The sequence below is a fragment of the Grampus griseus genome, assembly GCF_964374135.1.
Source record: "Grampus griseus genome assembly, chromosome: 2".
Classification (NCBI taxonomy): domain Eukaryota; kingdom Metazoa; phylum Chordata; class Mammalia; order Artiodactyla; family Delphinidae; genus Grampus; species Grampus griseus.
Genome location: NC_139018.1, coordinates 41,536,278 through 41,562,937, shown reverse-complemented (window position 1 = coordinate 41,562,937; position 26,660 = coordinate 41,536,278). Strand labels below are relative to the sequence as shown.

The 26,660-nt window shown below is 42.4% G+C and overlaps 1 protein-coding gene across 2 annotated transcripts in view; it reads right to left on the bottom strand.

Moving 5' to 3' along the window:
- RTN1 (reticulon 1) overlaps window positions 1-26,660 on the bottom strand; it is a gene marked incomplete at its 5' end in the record, with an annotated part of 241,427 nt that overhangs the window by 109,715 nt on the left and 105,052 nt on the right. Inside the window, 2 exons of one of the 2 annotated variants that reach the window (XM_082649525.1) lie at window positions 10,696-11,445; window positions 20,873-21,646. The exons of the other annotated variant lie outside the window; for it this stretch is intronic. Coding sequence (XP_082505651.1) covers window positions 10,696-11,445; window positions 20,873-21,646 — 1,524 coding nt within the window. The remainder of the gene's footprint in view (window positions 1-10,695; window positions 11,446-20,872; window positions 21,647-26,660) is intronic. 2 annotated transcript variants of the gene reach the window in all.

Here is a 26,660-nt window from a genome sequence, read left to right as displayed (position 1 = left end):
CCAGAAGGCATCAACACTCACCTTGTGGTTATTAAAGATTTGTTCAGTTTTTATGACAATATTTAGGTAAAGAGCAATAGAACATCTTGAGGACAAGATTGTCATTTTCTAATTTGCTCAGAATTATCTTACCAGTATTTCTAACAGTAGGACCAATTAGCATCAGCAAAGAAGGAGAGGCAAAACATAAAATTGTGCAACTATGGGACATATGGTCCAACATACATTCTAACTGTAGGTCTTCTTTCTCAACCTCACCCTTACATCATGAGTTATCATATTAGGATGAGGCTGGCTATGGTAACAAATCACCCCAAAATTTCGGTGGCTTAACATGGGAGAAATTTGTTTTGGGGCTAACTTAATAGATCAATGTGAGTGTTCATTAGCGGGCAGCTTTCCTCCAAACAGTCATTCAGGGGCCCAGGTTCCTTCCCTTTTGTCATCCCTTACAGCCTAGAAGGAAGAAAAGGCATAACTGCATCTTAACCACCTTGTCCCAGATGTAACTCACATCACTTCCACTTACATTCCATTGATAACAATCAGGGTTTAGCTTCATCTACATGCAAGGGGGGCTAGAAAATGCAGTCTCTGACTGAGCAGTCACACCCAGCAATGACTCTACACTATGGAAGAGGAAGTATCAATTTGGTAGAAAGTGACCCATCTTTACTTGTTACAAAATGGGCATTATATAAATCACAAGAACAAATATAATATACAATGGGAGAGATAAAAACTTACAGTTCAAGTGAATGATCTTATGTGTCATCTTAGAGGCAAATCAGTTCGGATTTGACAGATGAACAGTAAGGCTGAAATCTGAAAGCTGTCTCCTTCAAAGAGGACTTTGCCATCAGTCCCTAGGAATTTCCCTATCAACATGGTCTCTGGTGTTTTTGGCCATACTAACAGGATCTGAGGGAAAGATGTGGTCAACAGGAATCAGGTGCTTTAGAAATCAAAGTCAAAGTCAAGATCTTTGGCTTTGGAATTAGAGCATAGATTTGTGGATTATATAAAATCTACCCAAAATTTCAAGATTCTGTTTTCAGAGGAATAAGAAAGGGGCTTTAAAATGTGGACCCCAACAAAGGGAAGAGAGAGAAAATAAAAGGGACAAATTGGCAATAAGGCCATTTTACTTATATCAAAAGTATCTAGAACCAAGTTATTTATGATTTTATTTATGTCTAACATTTGAGAAAACTATGACTCTGTGTAAAATGATTCAACCATCACTTGGCTAACTTAAAATGTAAAAAAAATTAAATCCTCTCCAGGTGACTGGACTGAATTTCCACCTCATTGACCATACTTTCACTTAAACTAGCTGCACTTATTGCACCATTATAAAACTATTTACAGCAATATATGTTTAAGATATGAAATCTTAAATCTCCAAATTCTAAAGCAACTTCACACAGAAAAGCATTTAGGTTTGCTTATAAAGAAGTCAACTATCCAGAAAGCAATTTAGTTGGAAAAGGGCATTGGATGAGAGTCAGGAGATCTTATCTCAAATCCTGGTTCTATCCCTGCAAGATCACCTAGAACAACTGACTGTACCTCAAACCCTGAGTTCAATTTAAAAGAAGGATGTTGATCCAAAAACTCCAGTTAGTATGAAACTTTGGCTCATGAATCCTATATACTATATTTTTTGGCACAGGCCAAATGGCCTAGCTTAAAATTAACTATGGTAAAAACTAACAGGTTATTTGGACCTCTGTCCTTGTGCTTATTCCAAGGAAAATATGGATGAATGATAATGTAAATTATCAATCACCATATAAATGGTCCAGCCATGTGGACATTGTAAAATCATTCAAAGATATGACAATATTTAGCTAAGTAGCAATAGAACATCTTGAGGGCAAGATTGTCATTTTCTAATTTGCTCAGAATTACCTCACCAGTATTTCTAACAGTAAGATCAATTAGCATCAGCAAAGGAGAGTACAAAGGAGAAAGGTACAGAGAAGGAGAGGCAAAACATAAAATTATGCAACTATGGGACATATGGGACATAACCCAGGAGATCTGTAAGTTTCAAATCCTGGTGGTTTGAGATGGGGTTAAAAAGTAGAGGTTGGATATTTTCATCACAACCACTGGATGGCAAGACATTAACAGTGAGTGGGGAAAATCAATATGAAAGCCATTCTTCTGCTTTACTTGATTTCCTCTGTGCTTTTAGACATAGCATCAAATTTCCTAGAGTTGCTAGGGGAGGTAAACAAAAGTGAGTTTGGAAGTAAAAAAAAAAAAAATAGTTTTGGAAAACATATTCTGCTTTTGCAAGTGCTCTGTGTGTAGGTAAATCCCCCAGGATTTCAGTGTTCAGCCAAGAGTTGTAAGAAAATGAGGCCCAGCCAGAAGAGAAGAGATAAACCAGAATACTGTTATCTACCAGAGTATGCAGCTTTGAACTGAATTATTTATTAGTGGTAGTGAAATTTTTGATCTTGTGTAAGAAGATTAAGCTTGCTATTCCCCATTTGTGACTGCAAGTGTAGAGCTCAACCCCACCCTCAGGACTTCTCCCTCTCTCATGATTCTCCAAGCTATGGACAGAGGCAACCTGGAGGACTCCTCTAACCCAGGAGGCCCCAAACTACTGGGAACATGAATGGTTATCTCTCTGTGTCCTTGCTAACCCTATTAAGTTCTCTGTTCCAGAGGCTTTGTGGGGTGGGGAGATAGTAGGAGCACCCTCCAGAGTGAGCTGGTAAGGCCAGGGTATGCTCACGTTATCTTCCCTCTACTTCTCCTACGAGGAGGTGGAAGTCTCAGAGTTAACAGTATAAATTTCATTCTAAACCCCACACATAAGCCATTTTAACTAACACTTAAACTCAATCAGAAAACCCACCTTGCAGGATTCTGGCTCAGGCCCTGGAAAAAGATGGGACACTAGAGGAAAAACCTGCCAAAGATAACTCTGAGGGCTTTGACATATCAGCCTCAACACAGTCCCTAGAACAATAATTCTCAAATTCTGGTGTGCCAAGTATTCACTGGGGAGCCACTTAATGAAGCAGATTCCTCAGCCCCTTCCTAGGAGATCCTGGGGTGAGCCTAGGAATCTGTATTTTAACAAATGGCTTATGATATAAATAGTTCACCAACCACACTTTGAGAAACACTGTCTAGAAAAACAAATGGTTCCACTGAGCCCCCAATTCACTCTCCCTGTCATATGCCCCCAGTTTCCACAAGAAGAGAGAAGAGTCCTGGATCAATGCTTTACCTGGCAGAAGAGGACCACTTTCTCAGGCCTAGGTCATTTAAAACCCAGAAGGACCATTACAGAGATAGGGTTAACTCAGGAAGCACTGAGTAATCACAGATAAAGACAATGGTCAACTGTAGGCTTGAGCTGAAGTTAACTAGACCCAGCGGTATGCTTGTCCTCACTTCAGACCCTAGTTTGAGTGCCTGCCTTAAACTGCCTTTTCTCTGACTTTAACCTCTGCTCTCTGGCAAGACTACTGTCTTTCTTTTGTCTGTTAGTGTAATTTTGATCCATATTTGGAACTGCACTTTAGACTCCTGAGGCTTTTGTGAGTTCCTGGCCCTAGCCAAACTTACACTTAATTCTTTTTAAAAAAACCAACTTGCTGTCCACCATCCCTGCCTACCTCACTATATGTCTTATTTAACCTCCACAAGTACCATATTTGACCCTCATCTAAGCTCCAGTCTCAGCCACTCAAATATCACTATCACCAAAACACATTAATGACCATTATACTCCCAGATGTTTGGCCATGAAAATATACTAGATATACAGCTCAACCTGTGAGAGAATACTTCAGTGCCAGCACAACCCAAATGGATGATTTTCCAATAGCAGACATAAAAAACTGGGCTCAATGACTAAAGAAACAGCATCTAAGTTTGGGGTATTTTTCCTATTGTAAGTATTTTTGCATCTACTTATAACGATTCTGGTGACAAAAATTGAAATATAATTTGAGAGATGTTGGGAATAAAGTCACCCCCACCACCGATCCAATGTATCAGTAAGTCCTATTATGTCAATCTCCAAAATATACTTTAAACCCATCTATTCCTCTCCACCTTCATTGCTACCTCCCTCTCCCAGACACCACCATCTCATGCCTTAAATACTATAATGGCATCTTATGATGAGTAGGATAAAGACTAAACTCTGCACCATGGTCTGGGCATGAAAGGGCACTGCCAACCTTCCAACCCCATTTTTCCCTTTGCCTACTACACTCTAACTATAAAGACTTTTTTTTTTAGTTTCTAGAATGCTCCCAGAACTTTCCTGCCTGTGGCTTTCGCATTGTCTATTGTCCAGAAGTTTTAAAAGTTATCTCTTGCCACAGCTGATTCCTCAGTTTCCTCCTTCTCTGACCTTCTGATCTAAGTTCCACTATCACCAGGTACTTGCTCAAGAGAACACGTCACTCTGTTGATTTCCTATTTAATGTCAGCCCCGCACCCACCCAAATGTAAGCCCTGCAAGGGACGGATTCATGTCTGCTTTGGTCATTACTATATTGCTAGTGTCAGGCAGGCAGTATACCATATTGGTTGAATCAAAGGAAGGATGAATGAATGAATGGGTAAGGTCTTGCTTGGGCGGGGCTGGCATAACCTTGGGTAAAATTTATGTTATCTGTGTTACAGCAGTGGTTTGTGGGGTTACAAAGATAGAATCCAGAAGTGCAGAGACCATAACTGTGAGTATCCCACGCAGACTTTAGAGGAAAATGAGGTTAGCATTTGAAAGGAGGGGAGAATCCCCTGGAGCCAGTATTGGTGCTGAGAATTAGAGGTATGTGAATTATACCCTCCAAGACTCATGACTGCATTGGTAAGCAAGGATGATTTATGTGAAGGAAAAAGGGACTAGATAGAGAATCAGGATCACCATCTAAATAGGGCCATTATTTCTTAGAGGCACCAAAATGTCTCCCATCTGTGAACTCTACCTCTACAGGCAATTTTGACTTGGATCCATCTTAGGAGCTAATCTATGCCCCACTCTGTGCCCAGGCAAAATTTACTAGGGAGTTGGGGTTCATTGTGCCCCCAAGGAATTGGCATCAAAATATTACAACAACCGGGCTTCCCTGGTGGCGCAGTGGAAGTCTGCCTGCCGATGCAGGGGACACGGGTTCGTGCCCCGGTCCGGGAGGATCCCACATGCCGCAGAGCGGCTGGGCCCGTGAGCCATGGCCGCTGAGCCTGCGCGTCCAGAGCCTGTGCTCTGCAACGGGAGAGGCCACAACAGTGAGAGGCCCGTGTACCGCAAAAAATAAAAAAAATTTAAAAAAATTAAAAAAAATTACAACCACCATTTTGGATCTATATATATACATCCAATAGGTGAAGTGTCAAAAATATCTGTCCCTTGAAATAGTAAGTGCTGGGTCATCAAGATTTGGAGCAATTCTCTTCAAGACTGAGAAGGAAACCTTCCCAGCGTCCTGAAGCCGCCATTTAAAAAACAGACCAATATGCAATCTGGGACAATGCTAACCTTGTGACTGTTTCAGAGTAAAAGCCAATGAGGTGAACTGGCTACTGGCAGCCTCATTCTGTGATGCCTAAACCAGGAGAGTACCTTCTATCACTGGGCAGAGTCTCATAAAAGTAGCTTAACTGCTTTGAATAATATAAGATGGAAGGTTCAGTGCCCCCATCTAAATATTTACACTGCATACAACCTCACAGAAGCCAGACTTTATCCAGCAGTTACTGGTCCATCTTGTTGAAAGCTGGCATGGGGGAAGCAGCTACAATTGAAGGGGCATAAGTCCTTATGCCGATTCTGAAACCTGCATTGTGAAAGAAAGATACTGTCCAAAGATCTTTATGGCTTGGTTCACTAATTCAGTCTCATGGAAGCACATAAATATGGGACTAGCGCATAACTTTTTAAAAAATTACAGGTAGAAAAGTAAATGGGTCACACTTATTTTGGTTCTCTCCAAAATATTTTAGGACAGAAGCAATATCTGATATAATAATGAAAAGTAATAATAAATATCATAAATGCTAGGTCTATCTGAGAAGACCTCCATCTGGGAGTCTTCTTGCAAATCACTTCCCTATAAGGAGATAAGCTTCTCCTGGCCACAGGGGGCTAAGCCCTGCAAGCTCTGGCTGCTGTAGCTGGCGCCCACAGAGAAAAGGTGCAGGGGCCCACCTCCCAGGGCACAGGAAGGGATGGAAACAGCTGCGTGCCCCCTCAGTCCCTCTCACTAAAAAACACCATATGCCCAGGGCACGCTCACCAAGGTGTTTTACACTATAGGTCTGGGCTGCTTAGCTCATCTGCTTACAACAAAAATTCTCTTTAGCATGCTTATTGAAAGTGCAAGTTTACGCCCATCCTGATTTTGTAGTTCTGGGGCAGGGGCAGAGCAGGAACCTGCATTTTTAGTCAGCACTTCGAGGCACCCGGTGCCCAGGCAATACTTTGGGAACCATTGGCTTAAACCAGTATTTCTCAAACTGGGGTCACTGGATGCCTTGTTGAAAGTTTCAAATAGATAACTTTTGCATTTTGTACTTTGTTTTCGATAATTTTTCAAATATTAACAACATCCTGGATTACCTGGATGATAATTTTATAATCAAACACTACCGCAAGACTTCCACTAAAGTTTTACAATCAGGTTGTCCCTCTAACTTTGTCTCAAGCCAATGAGTCTTTACTCAGATCCAGACCTGATCTGAATATCCACACCACGGTAAAGGCTGAATGATATCGTTCATTCACTCAGGAAGGGAATAGAAGAAGGAAAGGAGCAGATTTTGACAAATAACATCAGTGTACTGAATTGGAGGTGTGGGGGGTGGTCTATAGATTGTCCAACAAAGAGTGAGGAAATGAGCTTGGAGCCCAGAACAAAAGATTCTCCAAAGCCAGAGATCTGGGAGGTGCTACACATGAGGCAGTGGCTGAAAACCTGTGTGGATGAGAGCAAGGAAACGAGGGACAAAGGAAGACAGGGAAAGAACTCGGGGCTAGACAGAGGAATTGGAAGGAAGGTAGCAAAAGAGATTGGGGAAGAGGTCAGAGACTGAGGGGATAACCAGGTAGGAGAAACATCAGGGAGATAAGGGAGGAAAGTTTTGAGACGAAGAGAACAGTCTCCATGTGAGCCGGTATTATCCCTGATTTTACCGCTAAAAGAAATAAGTTGCAAAAGTCTGTCCAACGTGATATCACTTGTGCAATAAAAAATTGTGATACATAAAGAAAATTTCTGAAAGGAACAAGAAGAACAACAACAACAAAACAGAAGCCTGTGGTTATCTCTGAGACTTAGGAATGTGAGGTTGGAGTAGGGGAACTTTAACTTTTTATTTTGTACCATTTCTTACAATTTAAATTATTATTTTGAACATACATTATTTTCTCGCTGTTTTAAGGACTGTTCAGCAGTATGACATTGAAGTACCAGGAAGAACAAGAAAGATGAGACTGAAAAGAGGTCTTTTAGGGGGTAAGAAGGTTGTCGTTGGTGACCTTCTTCAGAACAGTTTCAGGTTGGAATGTGAAAGCTGACTGCCATGGTCTAAAACATTGCTTCTCAAGCTTCAATGTGAATAGGAATCACTAGGGGACCTTGGTAAAATGCAGATTCCAATTCGGTAGGTAGGTCTGGGAAGGACCCTGACATTTCTAACAGGCTCCCATATGATATCCACATGGCTGGTCTAACACTATGCTTTTGAATTGCAAGGAAAAGTAATCAGAATGCAGGGAATGGAGGTGAGTACCCAGAGACCACTATTTCCCACAGAATGCGCCCTAGAAGATGAACCCTACAGTACACTCTAATAAAAGATTCTGCAATAAAATAGGTCTGGAAATACCACACACCCATCCTGATGAGTCACACTGGGTATTAGTATTTTATTGAGAATTTTTAATTGGCTTTCACTTAGATGTTCCTAACAGGGTTAACCTTGCAACAATGAAAACTTATCTATCCTATCATGTTCATGATAAGCCATCCTAGAGGCTATGAGGAAGCAGAATGATAAGGTAGCAGGAGCTCAGGGGGTGCACAGAGAAGGGAAACTGGAATATGACGAACCAAACCTTGTCTTCAGTGAAACTGCAGCAGAGGTCTCCAAAAGGTTAAGAAAGGTCCAAAAATAGACCTTGTTAGGGCATGTGCACACCAGTAAAGCCTGATGTTCCTTGACAGTATGTGCTTTGATGCCGTCAGATATTTGCCAAACCTCATTCTAAATATTTCTGGACCTTTCTAAAACTTGGCCCAGCATCAGCACAATAACTCCAAAGTCAGGGAGATGAGCATACTTGTGAATGCATGAACCTGAATGCATTTATACTGCCAGAGCCTTCAGGAAACCACAGAAGCTGACCTGACCTCACTGCTGAGGGGAGTCACACTTGACTTGAGCACAATCCTACTGTCCACTGACAGTGATTAAGAACAGCCTGGCGATGGCTGGTCAACACTGATACTCCCACCTGCTGAGATGGAGCAGGGAGACCAGAAGAACTCAGGGCTCCAATAACCTGCTGGCAGCGCTGAGTCATCTGCCCAGAACCTTCAGTGCTTGGCTGCCCCAGGGCCTTTTAGACTCTCTTCATAGATAATGAGGCTGAGCGCTAAGTTTCGGTGGGAGACTGGATTTCAAAGGATCCCTCAGTGCAGAGGAGAGCAGAGGCTATTCACCCTGCCATGCCTTAATTGTTTGAAAAGACTGCCACTTTCTCCTTTCTAACGTCTAACTTGGCAGCAGAGGATCCAAGCCTTATGAGGCAACTTGCACAGAGATTAGAATGACACCAGAATCAGCCATTAAATATGCTCTGAAGCCTTTGCATTAACAGCTGTAGTATTCCATCACCTTAGGTCTTCATCGGATGTCTGGTCACTTGGTCAGTTCCAGCTGTCAAACTTGTCTCTCAAATATACTAACGAGGGAAATGGGCCTGCACAATACCATTTTCTCTTTATTAGCCTTCAGATTTACTTACTTTTGAGGATAAATATATTTGAGCAGCACTGTGCACATGGTGACTATTTCACTATGGGGACACTAGTTAGGGGATAAAATGGAAACACATGCGTGTTACAGTACAGTGATATGAAACTATATTCCGAACGACTGCTTCAGGACCACAGGGAACTGCAGGTTGTTCAGGCTAATGCTGTTTCTCAAAGCTCCCTGAAAGCTGCAGGGCCCTTTCCCACTACAGTCAAGAGTGGTAGCAAAAGAATCCAAATTAGTTCTAATATTCACCCAACAAATACACATTCCTACTGCTAAGTTTGTCACAGAATAGCCTCCCTACTGCACACACTAAATACACTTTAAACTCTCAGGGATAAGTTATTTGGGAAATCAGGAGTCAATTATATCAGCCCCAACATGATGCCACATGTCTAGGCCTCCGGCAACCATGCAGCAGGGTTATCATTACATTCCTCCAGTTTCCCCCTTTCCAATATGCTAATTTTAAAGAATTTAGAAGCCAGCTTCCAATCTATAATGAGAAAGTTTTTGTCCTCTATTTTTAGATGAGGCACTTTAATTGCTACTAACATCATTGAAGTTAGCATACAAACAGGAAGGAGAGGGTGTACTCTCAGAATCATTTATCCCCAAAAGGCAAAATACTTCTTAAAAAACAGAAAGCAGAGGAGATGGGTAAGAGGGGACCTTGAACAGAGTTGTGCTTTTAGGGTTTGTTTTCAAGTTCCACCTGGATGTTCTTCTACCCAGCATCTGGGAAGAGACTGTCTATCTTCAATGTAGCCCATTAACTAGACTGTGCAGGGCCTAATTTATTCATCTGACTCTTTCATTCCTTTCCTGAATTCCATTATACAACTGCAATCCGGTGTGGGGGATGACTTGGGGGGAAGAGTGCCTGGAAGACAAAATAATGACTTCCATTTTTTCTGCATTTGAAGACTTCATTCAACTCAAGATTTCTCATAGGAAAACTATAATGGCCAGATTAAAATCATTCTAAGTTAAAAGTGACTTTAAAATTAATTAGTCACCTTAGGCCTTGCTTAGGCACAGGAGAAACCCTGGGACTAACTTCGGTCCCTGTCTTTCCTGGCTAGCTGGGACACAAAAACCTTATCAAGGCCCAAATTCCTTGCTGGTTTTGTCATCGTTGTTGTTTTGTTTGTTTTTTGGTAAGAGAAAGGATGGCGCTGAGATGCTCTTGGCCCATTTAAGAAAGAAGTTTGGCAAAATGGAAGTGCTAATGGTGGGTTCCAGCACCTAGAGGGACTGTAGCCACATCCCATCACTGAGAGGGTGGGAAACTGGAAATGAGACTGGACAATAACAAAACCCCATCCCTTCCCAAGTGAGGAAACCCAGTCCTGGAACGAAAGGAGGGACACATTCACTCCATTCAGGAGATCTTGGAATGTACACAAAACCGCTCATTATTGGAGATGCTCTGGTTCAGCCAGCCCAGAGCAGCTCGGAGCACGTGTTTCTTCCATGGAAGCCCCAGCTGCGAATCTGAATCCTCTCATCTATTCCCCACCCGCCTCGGAATTGTTCTCCGGTCGATTGTTTGACCAGCTAGGACATGACTACAGGGCTAAGGCAGAACCACCTCCCTCTGCTGAATATCTCAGAGCACCCAGTAAGCAAGACAAGCTACTTCAATCAAGAAAGCTGTCACTTTACCTTGTTGCTTATTGAGAAACAGCAGAGGGGGCGCGACGCCTGGACCCTGAGGCCCAGGGCCCTTTGTGGCCTGGGAGCTCTGGTCGTAACTCGCTGCTTCCACAGGTGTCCGTGGCACTGCAGACCCCTCGGGCACAGGGGCTCCGTCTCCAGAGGGCAGCTCGGAGCAGACTTGGGGGGCAGCCGAAGGGAATTTGAGGAAGGGCCCCGGCTCCACCAGGCCCTGCTGGCTGTGGGCGCGCTCCTCGGCCCGGGTGCCCGGCTCCTCCCGGATGGCATCCAGGGCGCCCGGCTTCATGGGCGGCGAGTCCTGCTCCCGTTTGGGACTCTCCTCCGAGGCGGAGGAGGCGTCACACGACTCGATGATGAGCTCGCTGTCCAGCTCAGCCTCACGCTCCTCCCTCAGGATGCTGTACTGGATGGACGGAGAGGCCGGCGACGGCGGCGGGCCACCCACATGACCAAAGGTCACGTAGCCCGAGGGCAGAGCGTCCTCGGCGGCCAGCGGGTCCTCGGACACCAACTCGATCTCCGAGTCCCCCGACTCCGCGCTGCTGGCCTCGTGGTCCAGGGGGCTAGGGATGGTGGGCAGCCCGGACCTGGCCTTGGCCTCCGGCCTGTCGGCCACCTGGCCCGCTGGCCGTGGACTCTCCGTTGTTTCGAAGGACAACCCCTTTGCTTCCTTAATGGCAGTGATCAGCTCATCCTCGGAGATGCTGCATTTCCCCTGGGATTCTGCAGCAGATGGTTCTGTCGTCCCACAGAGCGAGGAAGAGCCAAAGAGGCACACACAAGGACAAGACAGATGGACAGAAAAAGAAGAAATAAAACAAAATTCCATTAGGGGAGGTATTTTCTCGTTGCTTAAAAAATATATATCTCATTAGCACAAAAATAGTCTGTTTCCAGGGCTATGCTGGAAAGACAGGCCACCTGAACTAAAAGGCTAATTACTGTTATGGCCCAGTTAATCAGTGTTTGATATACCTATCTATCTTAATCTAGCTATTTTTAAAAATGACCCAGCAATTTCTTAGCGTTAGCACCTCGTTGGTTTTTCTGTTCCAATGTGGGAAAGATTCTAGAAGTCATGGTTTTGATTTCTAATCCATTCTGTGAGGAGAGTTTTCCAGTTTCACAGATTTCATTAGATAATGCAATGTATATAACTCTCTAATTTGGCCCACCAATGTCAAAAAATCTGAAATCATCCATTATTCCTTGTCTGTTTCTGTTCGTATTCCCTACTTCAATAAGACAAAGAAAGCTAATTTGGATCCTTGTATACAACTTGACTTCTAAGCTTTACATTTCCCATAAGAATCAATACTTTTACTCCCTTTTTAGTGAAAAGTGTAACAAAGTGAAGCAATATAATAGATAGTTTTTGCCAATTCCACCAAGCAGGCTGTGCAGATTACCATACTGCACAACCCCACAGGGCTTCTAGTGGTGGAGCCCACTGTCATTCTTTTTCATCTCTTCACCTCCTCTTGAGAAGAACAATACCCAAGAGTCAACCCCTGTCTACTGGGTGAGTGCCTGCCTTCTGTCTGACGTTTATCCAGATGGCCCCCAAACCTCACCAGCAATCTTACTGATATTTCTATCTTAATTGAAATTACCTGGGATCGCCATGACAACAATTTTCAGGAGCTTGGTTCTCCCCTTGCCCATGCAGCAGGGCCTTATTTCAGAATATTCTAGACAGTGATTTCTGGCCCTTTTGTAAGCAAGAACCACTTGTCATTTCTCCAAAGCTCCGAGGTCACTGGGAGGGATATAGGAGGGGTAAGAGGTAGACTATCTATGGCTAAGTAATCTGTCAATTTAGGACTGTGGGAGAACCCCAATGGATAAAACATTTTAGATTTGTCTAATTCTCTATAAAGCTGAATTGATTTTATCCTTTATCCATGTATCATTCATTCATCTGTTATTTATTGAGAACCTACTATGTGTCGTCACTCTTATAGGCACTTGGGATGTATCAGTGAATGAAACAGGAAACAAAATCTCTACTTATATTCTAGTGGGAGGAGAACACAATACACAAACAATACATGTAATAAATAATTAAAGTATATAGTATGTTAGAAGATGTTAAGTGCTATGGAAATAAAAAAGTAGAGTAGGCTAATGGGATCAGGAGGGCTGTGACAGGGTGGGGATGAGTTTGCAATTTTAAATAGGGTAGTCAAGGTAGGCCTTACTGAGAAGGAAACCGATATTCAACACTTGAGAAGGTGAGTGAGGGATTCATGAAGATATCCAGAGGAAAAGCATGCCAAGCAGAGGGAACAGATAGTACAAAGGCCTGGAGGTGGGAGCCGCAATGATTTATAGATATCACAAGGAGGCAATTATGTCTGGGGCAAAGTGAATAAGGGGCAGAATAATAGGAAAAGAGGTCAAAAGCATTCAGGGAAGGGGGATCATCATGTAGGATCTCATCAGGCTTTTGAGAGAAATGAGAAACCATTGGAGGGTTTTGAGCAGAGAAGTGATATGATCTATGCTGTTGTTTTTCTTAATAACTTAAAACAACAACATCCTCATTATCTTGCACACAATTTATGTGTAAAAAGATTTACTGCATGATCCCAAACTCTATTTTTATAGAAGTTAGTTCCGTAATAAGTCATGCACATAGTTCCTTGATATGATTACAAGCAGCATAAAAGTATAAAAGCTACATTAATTCTCACTGGTAGGCCAGACGGAGGAGGAAGAAGATAGGGAGTAGAGGCTAGTGTGAATGGAGGAACAGCCTGTACTTCCAGAGCACTATCAGTAGCTACATCGTCACAGCTCCACTTGTCGAGCATCTGCTGGGATAGAGGCACTTCACATATGGGGCTTCGAGTCTAGTGGCAGTAGGTTAAGTGACTTGTCCAAGGTCACTGTACTGGTTTTTCTATCTTTGCCCCCTTGGACTTATTCCCATCTTTCTCTGCCCTGTTCTCTGTTCTGAGAGGCTGACCTACATAGAAGGCATTACCTGGAATTGCTTCCCCTCTAGTTTCTGGTTGTTTTCAGCCAATAGGAATCATAGGAGGAGGGGGTGGAGAGAAATGTTAGGGTATTTATACCTGTTGCTGCTTCTGAAGCTCCAGGTTTTGGCAGGCTTTGGGAACGCTGTTCCCTCCCCTTCCTCCTTCGGGTCCAGGGGTGTTAACAGATCCCTAATATTGCCAGTCCTTGAGTGCTTTACCATCTTTTGTTTGTTCTCTTAACTGTCTTTACACATTTGTAAATAGCTACCTCTTTAAACCCTCTTCAGTTACAACCTTTGAGTGTGTCACTTTGTTTCCTCACAGGACCCTGAATGATATAGCCATGTGGCTAGAAATGACTCGGCTTAAATTTGAACTCAAGTCTTTATGTTCCATGTGTTTCTCACTATATCATGCTACATCTGTTCAAAAAGGGGGTGGGGTCTCAGATAGGGCAAATTATATTTTGGAGAATGAGACGAAGAGGAAAAGTGAGCTGCATAACCACATACAAAAGAATGAAGCTGGACCCCTACCTCATGTCATATGTAAAAATTAACTCCACGTGGATCCAACCTAAATATATGAGCTAAAACCAGAAACTCCAGAAGAAAACACAGAAATGAATCTTCATGACCCTGGATTATACAGTGGTTTCTTAGACATGACACCAAAAACATAAACGACAAAATAAAAATACACAACTTGGAATGCATCCAAATTAAACACTTTTGTGTGTTAGAGGACAACATCAAGAATGTAGAAGGACAACCCACAGAATGGGAGAAAATTTTACAAACCATATATCTTATAAGAGACGTGTATCTAGAATATGTTAAAAATTTTTACAACTCAGTTATAAAAAGACAACCCAGTTAAAAAATAGGCAAAGGGCTTGAATAGACATTTCTCCAAGGAATATTTACACGTGACAAAAAAGCATATGAAAATATGCTCAACATCATAATTCACCAGAGAAGTGCAAATCAAAACCAGTGTGTTACCACTTCACACTCACTAGGATTGCTAGAATAACAAAGTCAGAGAGTAACAAGTGGTGGAAAGGATGTGGAGAAATAGAAACTCTCATCCACTGTTGGTGGGAATAAAAAATGGTATAGTTGCTTTGGAAAACAGTCTGGTAGTTCAACTATTTAGTTATCATATGATACAGAAATTCCACTCATAAGTAGAGAATTGAAAACCTATGTCCATACAAAAACTTGTACACAGTGTTCATAACAGCATTATCCATAACTGTCAAAAAAGCGAAACAACCCAATGTCCACTAATTAATGAATGGATAAGTAAAATGTGGTATATCCATACAATGGAATATTATTTGGCCATAAAAAGGAATGAAATACTGATACATGCTACAACATGGCTAAACCCTGAAAACAGTATGCTAAGTGAAATAAGCCAGTCACAAAAGACCACGTATGACTGGAAAGTTAAGCAGACCCCTGATCATAGAAAGGCCTGGAAGCTAGTTTAAAAGTCAATATTTTATCAGGAAGGCACTGGTGGGTCCTAGAAGGGTCAGGATGAACTTAGGAAAGAAAGAATAAAACAAGGATGACCCATTAAGAGGATACTGCAATAGTCAAGGGGACCTAATGAGTTGTAGTGGTCATAGGGATGGAAAAGAAAGGATAATTCAAGAGACACTGACGAGAGAGAAAGCACAGACTTGGGGTCTGCTTCATGTGGTAAGTGAGAAAGAAATGGGGGGGGTGTCAAAGATCACTCAGAAACAGTGAGCCTGGGTGAGTATAATGAATAGGAATTCCATACTCAGAAACATGGAAGTCAGAACAGTGAGCTGTTTTGATGGGCCAGGGGAAGAAAGTTCTCATCCTGGATATTTCATCCCTTTCCATAGCACACATCCTTCCAATTTCTCATGCTGGCAGCCTCTGTCTAACCATACAAACTGCCAGGACTGACCAAACTCCTACTTGTACAACATTCCTAGGAGACCACGAAGCAGGCAGGCAGGCTCTTGGGCTAAGAGGACCACAGGCGACCCTGCAGGGTAGCCTGCCTCGTGTGCAAACCGGCCTGATGCTGCATCATTCAGGAGACAGGGTGGTGCCCACTCATTCTGCACAACCGGGTGCCCCTGGGTGGCTCTGTATGTGTATGTGATGATTTCATTAACATCTGTCTCTTCACCCTCCCGCACTCTCCCTGACCCCAGACTGAAAGCATCATGAGGGCAAAGGGCAGCCAAGGTGTTCGTTCACTACCATATCCCCAGCACCTAGTGCAATGCCTGGCACATAGGAGGTATGCAACCAACAGAGCTCATGTGAGGACTACCTCAGATCTTAGACAGTGGTCCTTCGTCAGGTGTATGGCTCAAAACTGCCCTCAGAAATTCTGACTTAGTAGAAGTAAGTCTGAATGGGGCCCAGGCATCTGCATTTTGTAACTCTAAGGGTGATTCTAAAGATCACCTCCAGTTAGGGATGGCAGATTTAACAAATAAAATACAGGATACCCAGTTAAATAGGAATCTCTGATAAACAGTGAATTTTTTTAGTATAAGTATGTCCCACGAAATATTGGTATTTTTATCTGGTAACCCTACCTCTAGCTGAAAACCACTGTGTTAGAGCATTCAGAAAAGAAGGCTCAAGGATATTGCTTTATTTACTCAAGAGTAAGGATGGTATCAGACAGCTGTGGGGTGGGAGGAAAGGGCCTGATAAGTTTCATCTTGGGTAAGTAAAAGTACTACTTTAAAAAAAATCATCTTTATTATGAGTGAAAGGGGACTCGGTATATAGTGTAGACATTGCCCTCCATTCTTAAAGTGAAGTAAAAGTTTAACAAAGTGCTAGGAGGAATCAGGAGAAAATTTAGAACAAAACAGAGGTTTTCCTACCCTTGTTAAAAACTTATGGGCCTCTAGCTAAGACACTAGTTATGTGTCAGGTCTGACACAGCAAAGCTAGAAACAGTCGTTGAAAATAATTAAATAGAATATAGAAACTGAGGAGGTTAGAACCACCCCACATGGGGAGATGTGTTTGCTGCTGCTGCTAATTTTGAATGATATAATTCAGATTGATAAAATGGAAGGTGAACATGGGCCAGTCTACCAAGTTGCAGATGCCAGTGAACAACCATGAACAATGCTGCCATTCAGGCCTCCCCTTTGCTCCCAGCTCATTCTCCACTCATCATCCAGAAGGATCTTTTGAAAACACAAATCTGATGCTGCAGCTCTTCCCTTCCTTCTCCCCACTGCAGCCACACTGACCTTCTAGCTGCTCCTGGAACACAGAGGACATTCCCAGCTCCGGGCCTCTGCACTGGCTGTCTCCTCAGCCTGGCATTTCTTCCTCAGGTGTCTATATGGCTTGCTCTCTCACCCCATTCAGGTCTCTGCTGAAAACCATCAGCAGGGAAATGCGTTTCCTCATGGCCACCCCATCACCCTCTTACATTCTATCTTGCTTTATTTTTCTTCATAACCATTATAACGACCTGATATTACATTATTATTTATTTGTATGTAAGTCTTCTCAATTAGAATGCAAACTCCATGAATGCAGGAAACTTGTTATGTTTCACCACTGTATCCCCAGCAGTGATGGAGCAATACCTGGTATGGAGTAAATGGTCAATACGTATTTGTTAAGTGAAAGGATGAATGAATGAATGGCATCATTTCCCAGATTAAAACCCTCCAATGCTTTCCCACTGCATTTGGAACAAAATTCAAATTCTTTATCCTCGCATGTGAAGCCCTGAATGATCGGGGCCCTGTCTACCTCTCCAATTCTGTTCTATGCCATACTCCTCCCTTGCTCCTTTCGACCATCTTTCAGTTCCCAAATAATACAGCCTTGGGGCCTGTGTATTAGTTGTCCTCTGCACCTGGGGCCCCTCTTAACCCCTCTCTGAATTGTGGGCTTCTTCTCATTCAAATCTCAGATCACATGTCACCTCAGAGAGGCCATCCTTGACCCTCTCACACACAACATTCTATCACTCTTCACAGAATTCATACCCCATGAAATTACACTATTTATTTATGTGCTTCCTTTTATTGACTTCTCCCACTAGCAAGTAAGCTCCGTGAGGGCAGGGACTTTACACATCTTGTTCACTGTTCTCTGGTGCCCAGCACATGTCTGACACATTGAAGTCACTCAATAAGTATTTTTGAATAAAAGAATAAATTTTCAAAATGGGTAGGAGAATCACAGACCTCATCAATGCAAGGAAACAGCAACAGTTTTCAGAGTTTAAACTGATTTACTTTTTATTGCTTACTTCTTTTTAAGGGACACTGGTGTGGTTTTATGGTGGCCTCTTGATTATTGTCCTTTCTGAGGATAACACCTCAAATAACATCCGTGACCACCATAATATCCTTCTAGGAGTTTGTGTCAGAAACAACATGCTGCTGATGGGCCAGTGGTCTGATGCATCAGGGCACTTACTATAGTTTCCTAAAATACTTCACTTGTATTCATGACTGATCTCTGCTTAGAAGAAACTTTCAATATTTAAGCTGTAAGAATTTTTACCTCCGTACCTCATGGTACATTATTTAATATGATGAAAATAATTAAGTATGTTGGAGAAAGTTACAAAATGTAATAATCTATTGGAATTGAAGAAAGTATATTAGACTCCTTGCTTAAGCTTTAGGGTCTGCTGCTAAAACTGTCCTAAATTAGATCTTCTTCTGATTCATAATTCACATAATTAAGATTATTCCCCAAAGTCAGTTGATAATTCCTTATTTATTAAACAGTGAAAAACTGAATTCCTTTTCTTTAGAATGCTTTCCTTTTCCTCAGTTTCTATGTAGGATTACATGTAATTCTTTGTTTGTCTTACCTGTCAGCACAGGAAATGGCAGAGTGAATCAAGACCCAACAGATGTAACAAAGCCCAAATCCTCCAGTGTCTATGGGCACAGTGTCACATGGTACCAGGGGCTCACAAGATGGGGAGGGGGTTAGGGTAACCTCTTGGGATAAAAAAGACAAGGAGAAAAGCCTCAATGACGAACCGAGTCCTCCTATCTCTCCTATTAATTTTATTCTTACGTGTTCTCATATGACTCAGGTGTTATGGTGTGGGATGTGTGTGGAGAGAGGAGCTGAACATGAGAGGTAATTGTGTAATGGGACAGGGGACTTTCTCTTTCTGGAATAAACCTTACTTAGAATGTTTATTTGAAACAATTGCAGAGAAAACCACTGTCCTAATTCCTTGCTGTCAAATGGCCACCAACAGATCATAAAACTCCAAGATCATGAGAGCCAAATCCGACTTTGTCTTCTCTTGAAGATGCTCCCGAACCCCAGTGAGTCGTGACTACTGAAGAAAAAAAAATTCCCTCCTAATTAACGAATCCTGTATCAAGTCTTTACCATCAGCTTTGTAAACTGTAATTTTCTCACGAGGCATGTGTCATATAATAAATGGACCAAAACGTATGGGGTCATTTCACTCTTCCTGAAGACTGGCCAAAGTTCCTCTGTAATGACCACCAGACAACCCTGGAGCTCTGTAAACACAGCTTATAATGTAGTTTATATCTTCAGAGTGTCAGTATCTTTATGTCATGGGATAATCGAAGGGTTTTACATGCATTGCCAGAAAAACCACAAGGAGGCTTTGAGACTCAGATATGTCCCTACCCCCTGCTGTCAGTTGGGATAAGTCACACTGGAGTGTGACTATTTCCCTGGTCATCTGTCTCACTGGAAGGCAGGGACTGTTTTTTGTTTGCTTTTCAACTCCAGCATCACCAGTGCCTATTCGAGTGCCTGACCAAAAGAAAAGTGTGTGTTGAGTGAATGAATGAATTTGAAAATCAGGAACTTGGTGCAGTCAGTTTACAGCTGAATGAGTCTGAGGTAAGGCTGGGGAGGGGAGGAATTGATGCTAAAATCTTTAGGGAAATAAGACAGGAAGGACTTCCATTAAATCCCCTCTGTTCTAACACTTGGACTTACTGCATCATCAGGATTTAGAGCAGTCACTCCTAATTGTAAGGGTTTAGATCTGTTTTAAGAGTTCAGTAGAAGCTCTTTTACCTGAGGTGCTGAAAATTGCTTTTTTTTTAACTTTTTATTTTACATTGGAGTGTAGTTAGCAGTGTTGTGTTAGTTTCAGGTGTACAGCAAAGTGATTCAGTTATACATATACCTATATCTATTCTTTGGAAAATTGCTTTTTGTAAATCAAAAAGGTTTGTAAATTTCTTTTGTGTGGGGTCAGAATTCCAGCCACTGGAGGCAGGGGACGATTCAAGGATCTCTCATTATCCTCTTCATCCTGATGCCTCATGAGCGTTTGAGAGCGATGGAGATACAAAGGCTCCACTTCTACTACCCAGGATGGTGGCACAGGGTGGGATGGGGAAGCTCTAGCTACCAGTGGTAGCTGGCCTTTCATTAGAGTATGGGAGGTCCCCTTTGTGTTTGAGAGGGGTTTCGATGTGGTTTAACAACACCCTGCCTTGAGTCAGAGTAGAAGGCTCAGGTTGAAAAACATCATAGGCTAGTGAATTCTGAACTTTTTTTATTCTAACCAAATAGGATCTTTAGTTTAAAAAATAAAATTTTATGCAGAACTTCAATAAACTAAAAAGATGAAAATGATGTGCTGAGATTGAAGGGGGAGGGGAGGAGTACCCTTTGTTTAGGTTTACTGTCACTGCCCATTCCCCCCCCCCCAAAAAAAGACTCTAACCTCTACCCTACCCCCCTTCATTGTTCAGACTTGGAGTTGGGGCCAGGAATGTTAAATGCTCTGTCCAAGGTGGCCCACCTGGTCTGGGAAGAACAGTCAAGGTACTCTCCACGATGCCCAGAGGTCAGGGAGGAGAGCTAACCTAGAAGCTGGCAGCATCTCCTTCTCTGCTCTGAAGAGTAAAGCCACAGGAGGATTTTAATGTCCCCAGCATGTCATCTTTACCTCTCCCCTCAAAGGAAGAAAGAAATATTTTACAAAGCAAATCTGAGAGGACTCTAAAAAATCCCAGATGTCAACCTTTGCATAATGGGCACAAGACTGAAAAAGTTATATGTTAATTAAATCAGTTAAATTGAGATTTAAGTATTTTGAATGCAAATCTTCACTCCTTAATGTTCAGTTTTCCATATGCTGGGTTTTCCCAAGGCAGGGAACACCCGTTGCCTTACCTGTTCCAGAAGACGGAGGAGTGACAGATCCTGGGCTGTCATCTTCAGGCTCTGAGACGGTGACTGTGGGGACTGTGTCAGGACTTGGTTTCAGGCAGATATCTTGCTTCTCGGGGGTCTTCTCTGGGGTAGCAGTTTCAACAGAAGGCTCGATCTCAGTCAGCGTGATTTTGACAGGGGCAGTGATCAGAGGAGCACTGTGCTGTGCTTCAGAGATATCGGCTACATATGGTTCAAACGTTGATTCTTCAAATAAATGGTCCTTGAGGATCTTTCCCTCCACAGGAGATGGTTTCTCTGCTCCACGGGCCTCTTCGGATTTTGCTGAGATGTCAGTGTCCTTATTCTTAAAGTCCAAGTCTTTCTCTTCCAACTTGGGGTGATGTTGCTCCTGATATTTCACCTCCTCTGGCCTAGTTATGTCAATGTATTTATAGGCTTCTGCTTTCATCTGGTCCAGGGGGTCTGCTAAGATCTTGTTCACTTCAGTGGACTCTGCAGGAGTCATTTCTATTCCAGAATCAGAACTAAATAAGCCACGAGGCTCCGTCCCAGGCACATCTGGTAAGGAGGGTCCGGGGGTAAGCAACTCCTCAGGGCTCTCTGAAGCGGTGATGTGGCTGTTTTCCTTCTGAAGAATTCCAGTGAAATATGTAGAATCCTCCCGAGGTGGGTAACAGATGTCAGAAATCAGAGATGTGTAACACACTCCTTCCCCATCTTTTGCTGCTGTTGAAAAGGTATGATCCATGGCCCTGGAAACATCTGCTGCACCTGTGAATCAAAACGGCAGCAGACAGTGAGGGGGCGCCTGGCACCAGTTCTCGCTCCAGCCTAACCCACCACCCACCCTGGCCCGTGCAGACACAGCATCCTTTCTCCTCAAGACCTCAGAGTTCCTTCGGACCACTCTCATGTTGCTTTGCCTTATCTCCCTGATAGCCCCAAGCACTGGTATTTTTCTGGCAGCAGACCACATAAGCTGCCACATCCAGAGATGTTGGGGACAGACCCCAGACGACTAGAAAGTTGATTCTCAACATCTGATACTTCAATATACAGTGACTGATTCTTACTTGGTATTATTCAACAGAAGCCTTCTTTGTATCTAAAGTATTAAGGACTCTTTAAACAGAGGTGGAAATATAGGCAAATTCAGGTGTGTAAATACAATAGGCTAGTCCACTAGGGAGAATGGTTGCTCTTGGAGACTCAACAAGCTGGGAGAAGGCTCTCTGGTCCAGCCCTTTCATTCAGGGACTCCTGCCCTACCTGGATTGATGCCATCCCTTCTCTTGTTAAAGGTTCTCAGAGAAAGGAACTCCCAGTTTTCTGGTGGCCTCATCCCAAAGTGGTATCACCTTAATGGAGTGCTTCCCTCTTTCTTCAGTTTTCCCCTCATTTTGTTTTTCTTTTCAATTCCCCACCACTACCCACCCTTTGCCTTCCAATGATATTCAAAATGACGCACTGGCAATTTCTTGGTGGGTTTCTAAAAGCAAAGTAAGTTTCCAAGTTTGCGTCTATAGAATGCTTTCACCAGGCCTTCATTTTATTCGTAAACGAGCCAAAATATTCATTAATAGCAAGCAGAAGAAGGAAACCCTTTATTATTTTTCTGTGCTGTAAAATACTGCCAGAGGGGAAGAAAACTAACATTCATTGAGGCCGTATCATGTGCTAAGCAGCAGGATTTTACCTAATTCTTCAAAACTAATTATTTAAATTAAGCCCCACATTCTCAAGAGATCACACATACACACACACTCAGCCCTTAAGACACACTCAAAGAATATTCCAGATTAGGGCACCAACTCATAAAAGTAACAAAGGTAGTAACAGTAACATAATAATATTAATAGCTAATATTTGAATCTTGCTACGTGTCAGAGTACCAAGCTTTTTATTGACTCATTTAATCATCAAAGCAATCCTAGAAGATAGGTACTATAATTAGCCTCATTTGACAGATGAGGAAACTGAGGAACAGAAGGGCTGAATGACACACCAAAGATCGCACAGGCAGGAAGTGGCAGAGTCAGGATTCAGACCCAAGCAGTCTAGAAGTCAGAAAACCTCGCCTAGTGTCCTTTGTACCTCCTTAAATCAGTCTGTGAAGTGTTTTTTTTTTTAAAGTAATTTTGAATCAGTTTTATTACAAATAAACTTAGCTATTTTCTTTTCCTAGCTTTCTCCTTGGTTACATGAGCTACTGTTAGTCTAAGGGGAATGGAAAAGCACAGAGCCTCCACTTCTAGCACTCTTCGGGCTTAGCACCATTGCAGGAGCTTCCTTCTTTCCTAGGAATTCTCTTCATCCAGATACCTGCATTTTACCTGCATACCTAATTCACTCACCACCAAGTCTTCCTCAAATGTCACCTTCTTAAGGAGGGCAACCCTGACCACTCTATCTCAAACTACAACTCACCCTACACTCCCAAGCAACTCTGTCCCTTCCTACTTTTCTCTACTTTTTCTTTTTCCTGTAGCACTTATCTCCTTCTAGTATACCATATAATTAACTTATTTATTCATTACTTATTTAATGATTGCCTCCCCCCCCACTTGCTAGGTATGTTCCACGAGGGCAGGAATTTTTGACTATTTTGTTCATTAATGTAGCCCAAAACCTAGAACAGGGCCAGGCACATGGTAGGTACTCAATAAATATTTGCAAAATTAAAGAAGGTAATTTTGAAGTTTAGAATAAAGCATAAATAACACAATGTGTGAGAAGACAGGTTGAATCATACCCCTAAATTGCTAGTGACATTCACTTTATTCAGCAAGTAGCCTAATTTTGTGAGCAACACGCCAGTTTAAATCTGGACATTTCAGCTAGTCTTTGTATATGGCAGTCCCGCTTTTCAAGTTAGACAAAAACAAAAACAAACTCAATACAAAAGGAATAGTAGTAATGATGGGTCTTACTGTCTACCATACATAGACCACCAAAGAAAAACTATTCAATTTAAATCCATGTGTGCACGGACACCATTATCCTAAAGGATATTTAAAGCTTCTTTCATTATACGGGCTTAGCCTACATGTAGACCTCACTGGAGGCAGGGAAATCAATGCAGAGATATTTCACTACAGACATTTGGATCCTGGGATTCTCTACCACAATTACCTGGAACCACTTCCACATGTTAATAAGTAATGGTTCACCAGAAAGTAAGGAGGGGTTTGCCACTGGATATAAATAGTCTGGGGAGTGGGGGAGGGGATGCTCTCCTGGGGAAGACACAGTAGATAGTTTCCAGGGCTGTGTCACAGTCATTATCATTCAACTTTCAGTCAATGTTTCTATTGCAGGGGCCACCACAGGACTCCTGACCCTTATAGTCCTGCAGCCCACTGTCTCCTGCCACCAGTTATCACACTAAACACAACTGTCACCTATTCAGCAACTGGCCCCAGGGCCCTGCCTTGCCTCACTGGATAATCCTTAAACTCTGCAGCCTAGCATTTGAGAGACATGAATGATGTGAATGCCAGCTGGCCACAGCCCTGTCTCCACTACTCCTCTCACTTACCCTCTACTCCAGGCACAGAAAGTCCTTCACAATGTCACACTCACTCTACCAGCCTTTCTAGCCCTTTCACTCTCCAGTTCAAACTCTCAGCTCTGGTTAATAAAAACTACCCATCACTTCTCCAACACTTAATCCTTACAATCTCCACATCCAAATCTCCACCTTTAACCTCAAGCCATTAAAGAAAAACAGCTTTAAATGCTACCCACTCCAAGATGAATTTGCTGACCACCCTGTCAAGACCTGACCCCTTCCTATTTTTCTCCCTCCCCTATCCTGTAGCACTTAATTATATTGCTTGTGTCACATGCGTGACACACGACTTCTATATGTCTACGTCATCTCCTGCCAACCTGTCAGTTCCTGGAGTCTGAGGTTCATGTCTTGCACACTATATTGTACATAGTAGGCACCCAATACAAAATGAATAAATGAATGAATGGACCAATCAATCAATGACTAGGCATTCTATGCAGAACAAACTAATTGATGCAAGTTACAAGAGGATGTTTTTAATCTATTATGTGAAAGAACTATCCAGAATTCAAGTTATCCAACAATGGGATAGAGCTGAATCTCAGGAACAAGACTGTTATGATCCCAGTGGGCAGGCAGAGAGAGAGAGGCCCAGAATCTGTCTAGGCAGGAACGAGCATTTGGTAGAAAGTTGGATGGGACAACAGCAGAAGTCTCTTCCAACTCTCAGTGATTTTTATACCAATTGGCTGCCACCATAGTGGGACACAGCTTCCTTTACTTCTTCTTTGCCTGTACAATGGAATCAATGTAATTTTCCCTGAGGTGATGCCACAGAGCTTGCCAAATATATGGCAATAAGTGAGGGAACAGACTCTAGATTACATCTGTATTACTTGAGAGACTATAAATAGAATCAGTTATTGGGAAGAACTCCCACCCCTGAAATCCTCATCTTACTAGCTTCATCTTGCTCAGAAAACCCAGCATAAAATTGGAAGGACTCCTTTGTCACACTCTACAAATACTACCAAGTAGAGGAAGAGGAACAAAGCCATTTGTGTAAATCACACATTTTAAATGGCACCATGTAAGAACCCTCATAAAAGCAACAAATAATCTAAATACTCTAAACGTGGTCATGTCCCATTTCTTAAATTGAGTTAAATATCCTGAAAGATTCTCAAGGTTCGAAGTTATTGAATTTGAAAATGTGTATACATTACATAGGGCCTGTTAGATACAACTCTTGAAAATAGGAAGTCCTTGCAGACAGTAAATTATATGAGAGCAGAGTCCTGTGGGATCACTGGAAATGGGAAGCAGAACTGAGCCTCAAGGCTCAGGAAAGCCAATTAATCCTTGTCAGCGCTTCCTGCAGAGCTGGCAGCTGTGGGGACTGAGCAGACAGCATAAGCCAGATGCCCCAGGCAGGAACCAATATTGTTACATTGTTAGATACAAATCCACTAAATAAAAGGGCTTTCCTTGTCTAGACTAGAAATTACTACTTTCTTTATATAAGCAAGGATTCCTGGGAACATCTGATTTCCTCATTCTCTCTGGCTATTGCCTTGGCCATCTAGAAACCTGATTCATGTGGAGGCAGATGTACACTGAGAGTCAATGTGTGGACTCACATGTGCCCTCTCGGGAGGTGGCTGGACAGGACAGCACAGCAAATTTAAAATGGGTTTGATTTTCAAATTTTCATTTTACAAGTAACTTTTTAGGAAAGTACTTATAATAAAAGCTGAAGAAGCCATAGGTCACTATTTCTAGTTGAAAGCTAAGTGGAAGAATGAAAATAAGCTAAAACTATTGCCATTAAATCACACGTGCTGATAAAATCAGGCTTTTGTATTCACCGATGTCCTAGATCAGAAATGCTAATCATGAGCTAGACAAATTCAGCAGTCTCCTAAATGGTGGGTATTTTATTTTTTTAATTTCTTTGGCAATACTAAGGAATGATGACTAGCTGAAGACAGTTTGACTTTTCTCAAGGAAAGTTTCAATCCTACAGTCCTCATTCTTGACTCTGATTTATCCTTACCGAATCAAGCTCACTGGATTGCTAGCCTACAGCTCAGGTTTGTATTCTGGCTCTACTATCAGTTGTGAGACTCTGGGCAAGGTAGCCTCTCTCAGACTCGTTTATTCAGTTTTAAAATGGGGGTAATAATAGTTCCCATCTTATTTGGCTGTTATAGGGATTAAATGAGATTATGCACTTAGCTCTACTCCTGGCACATAGTACACACACTCAGT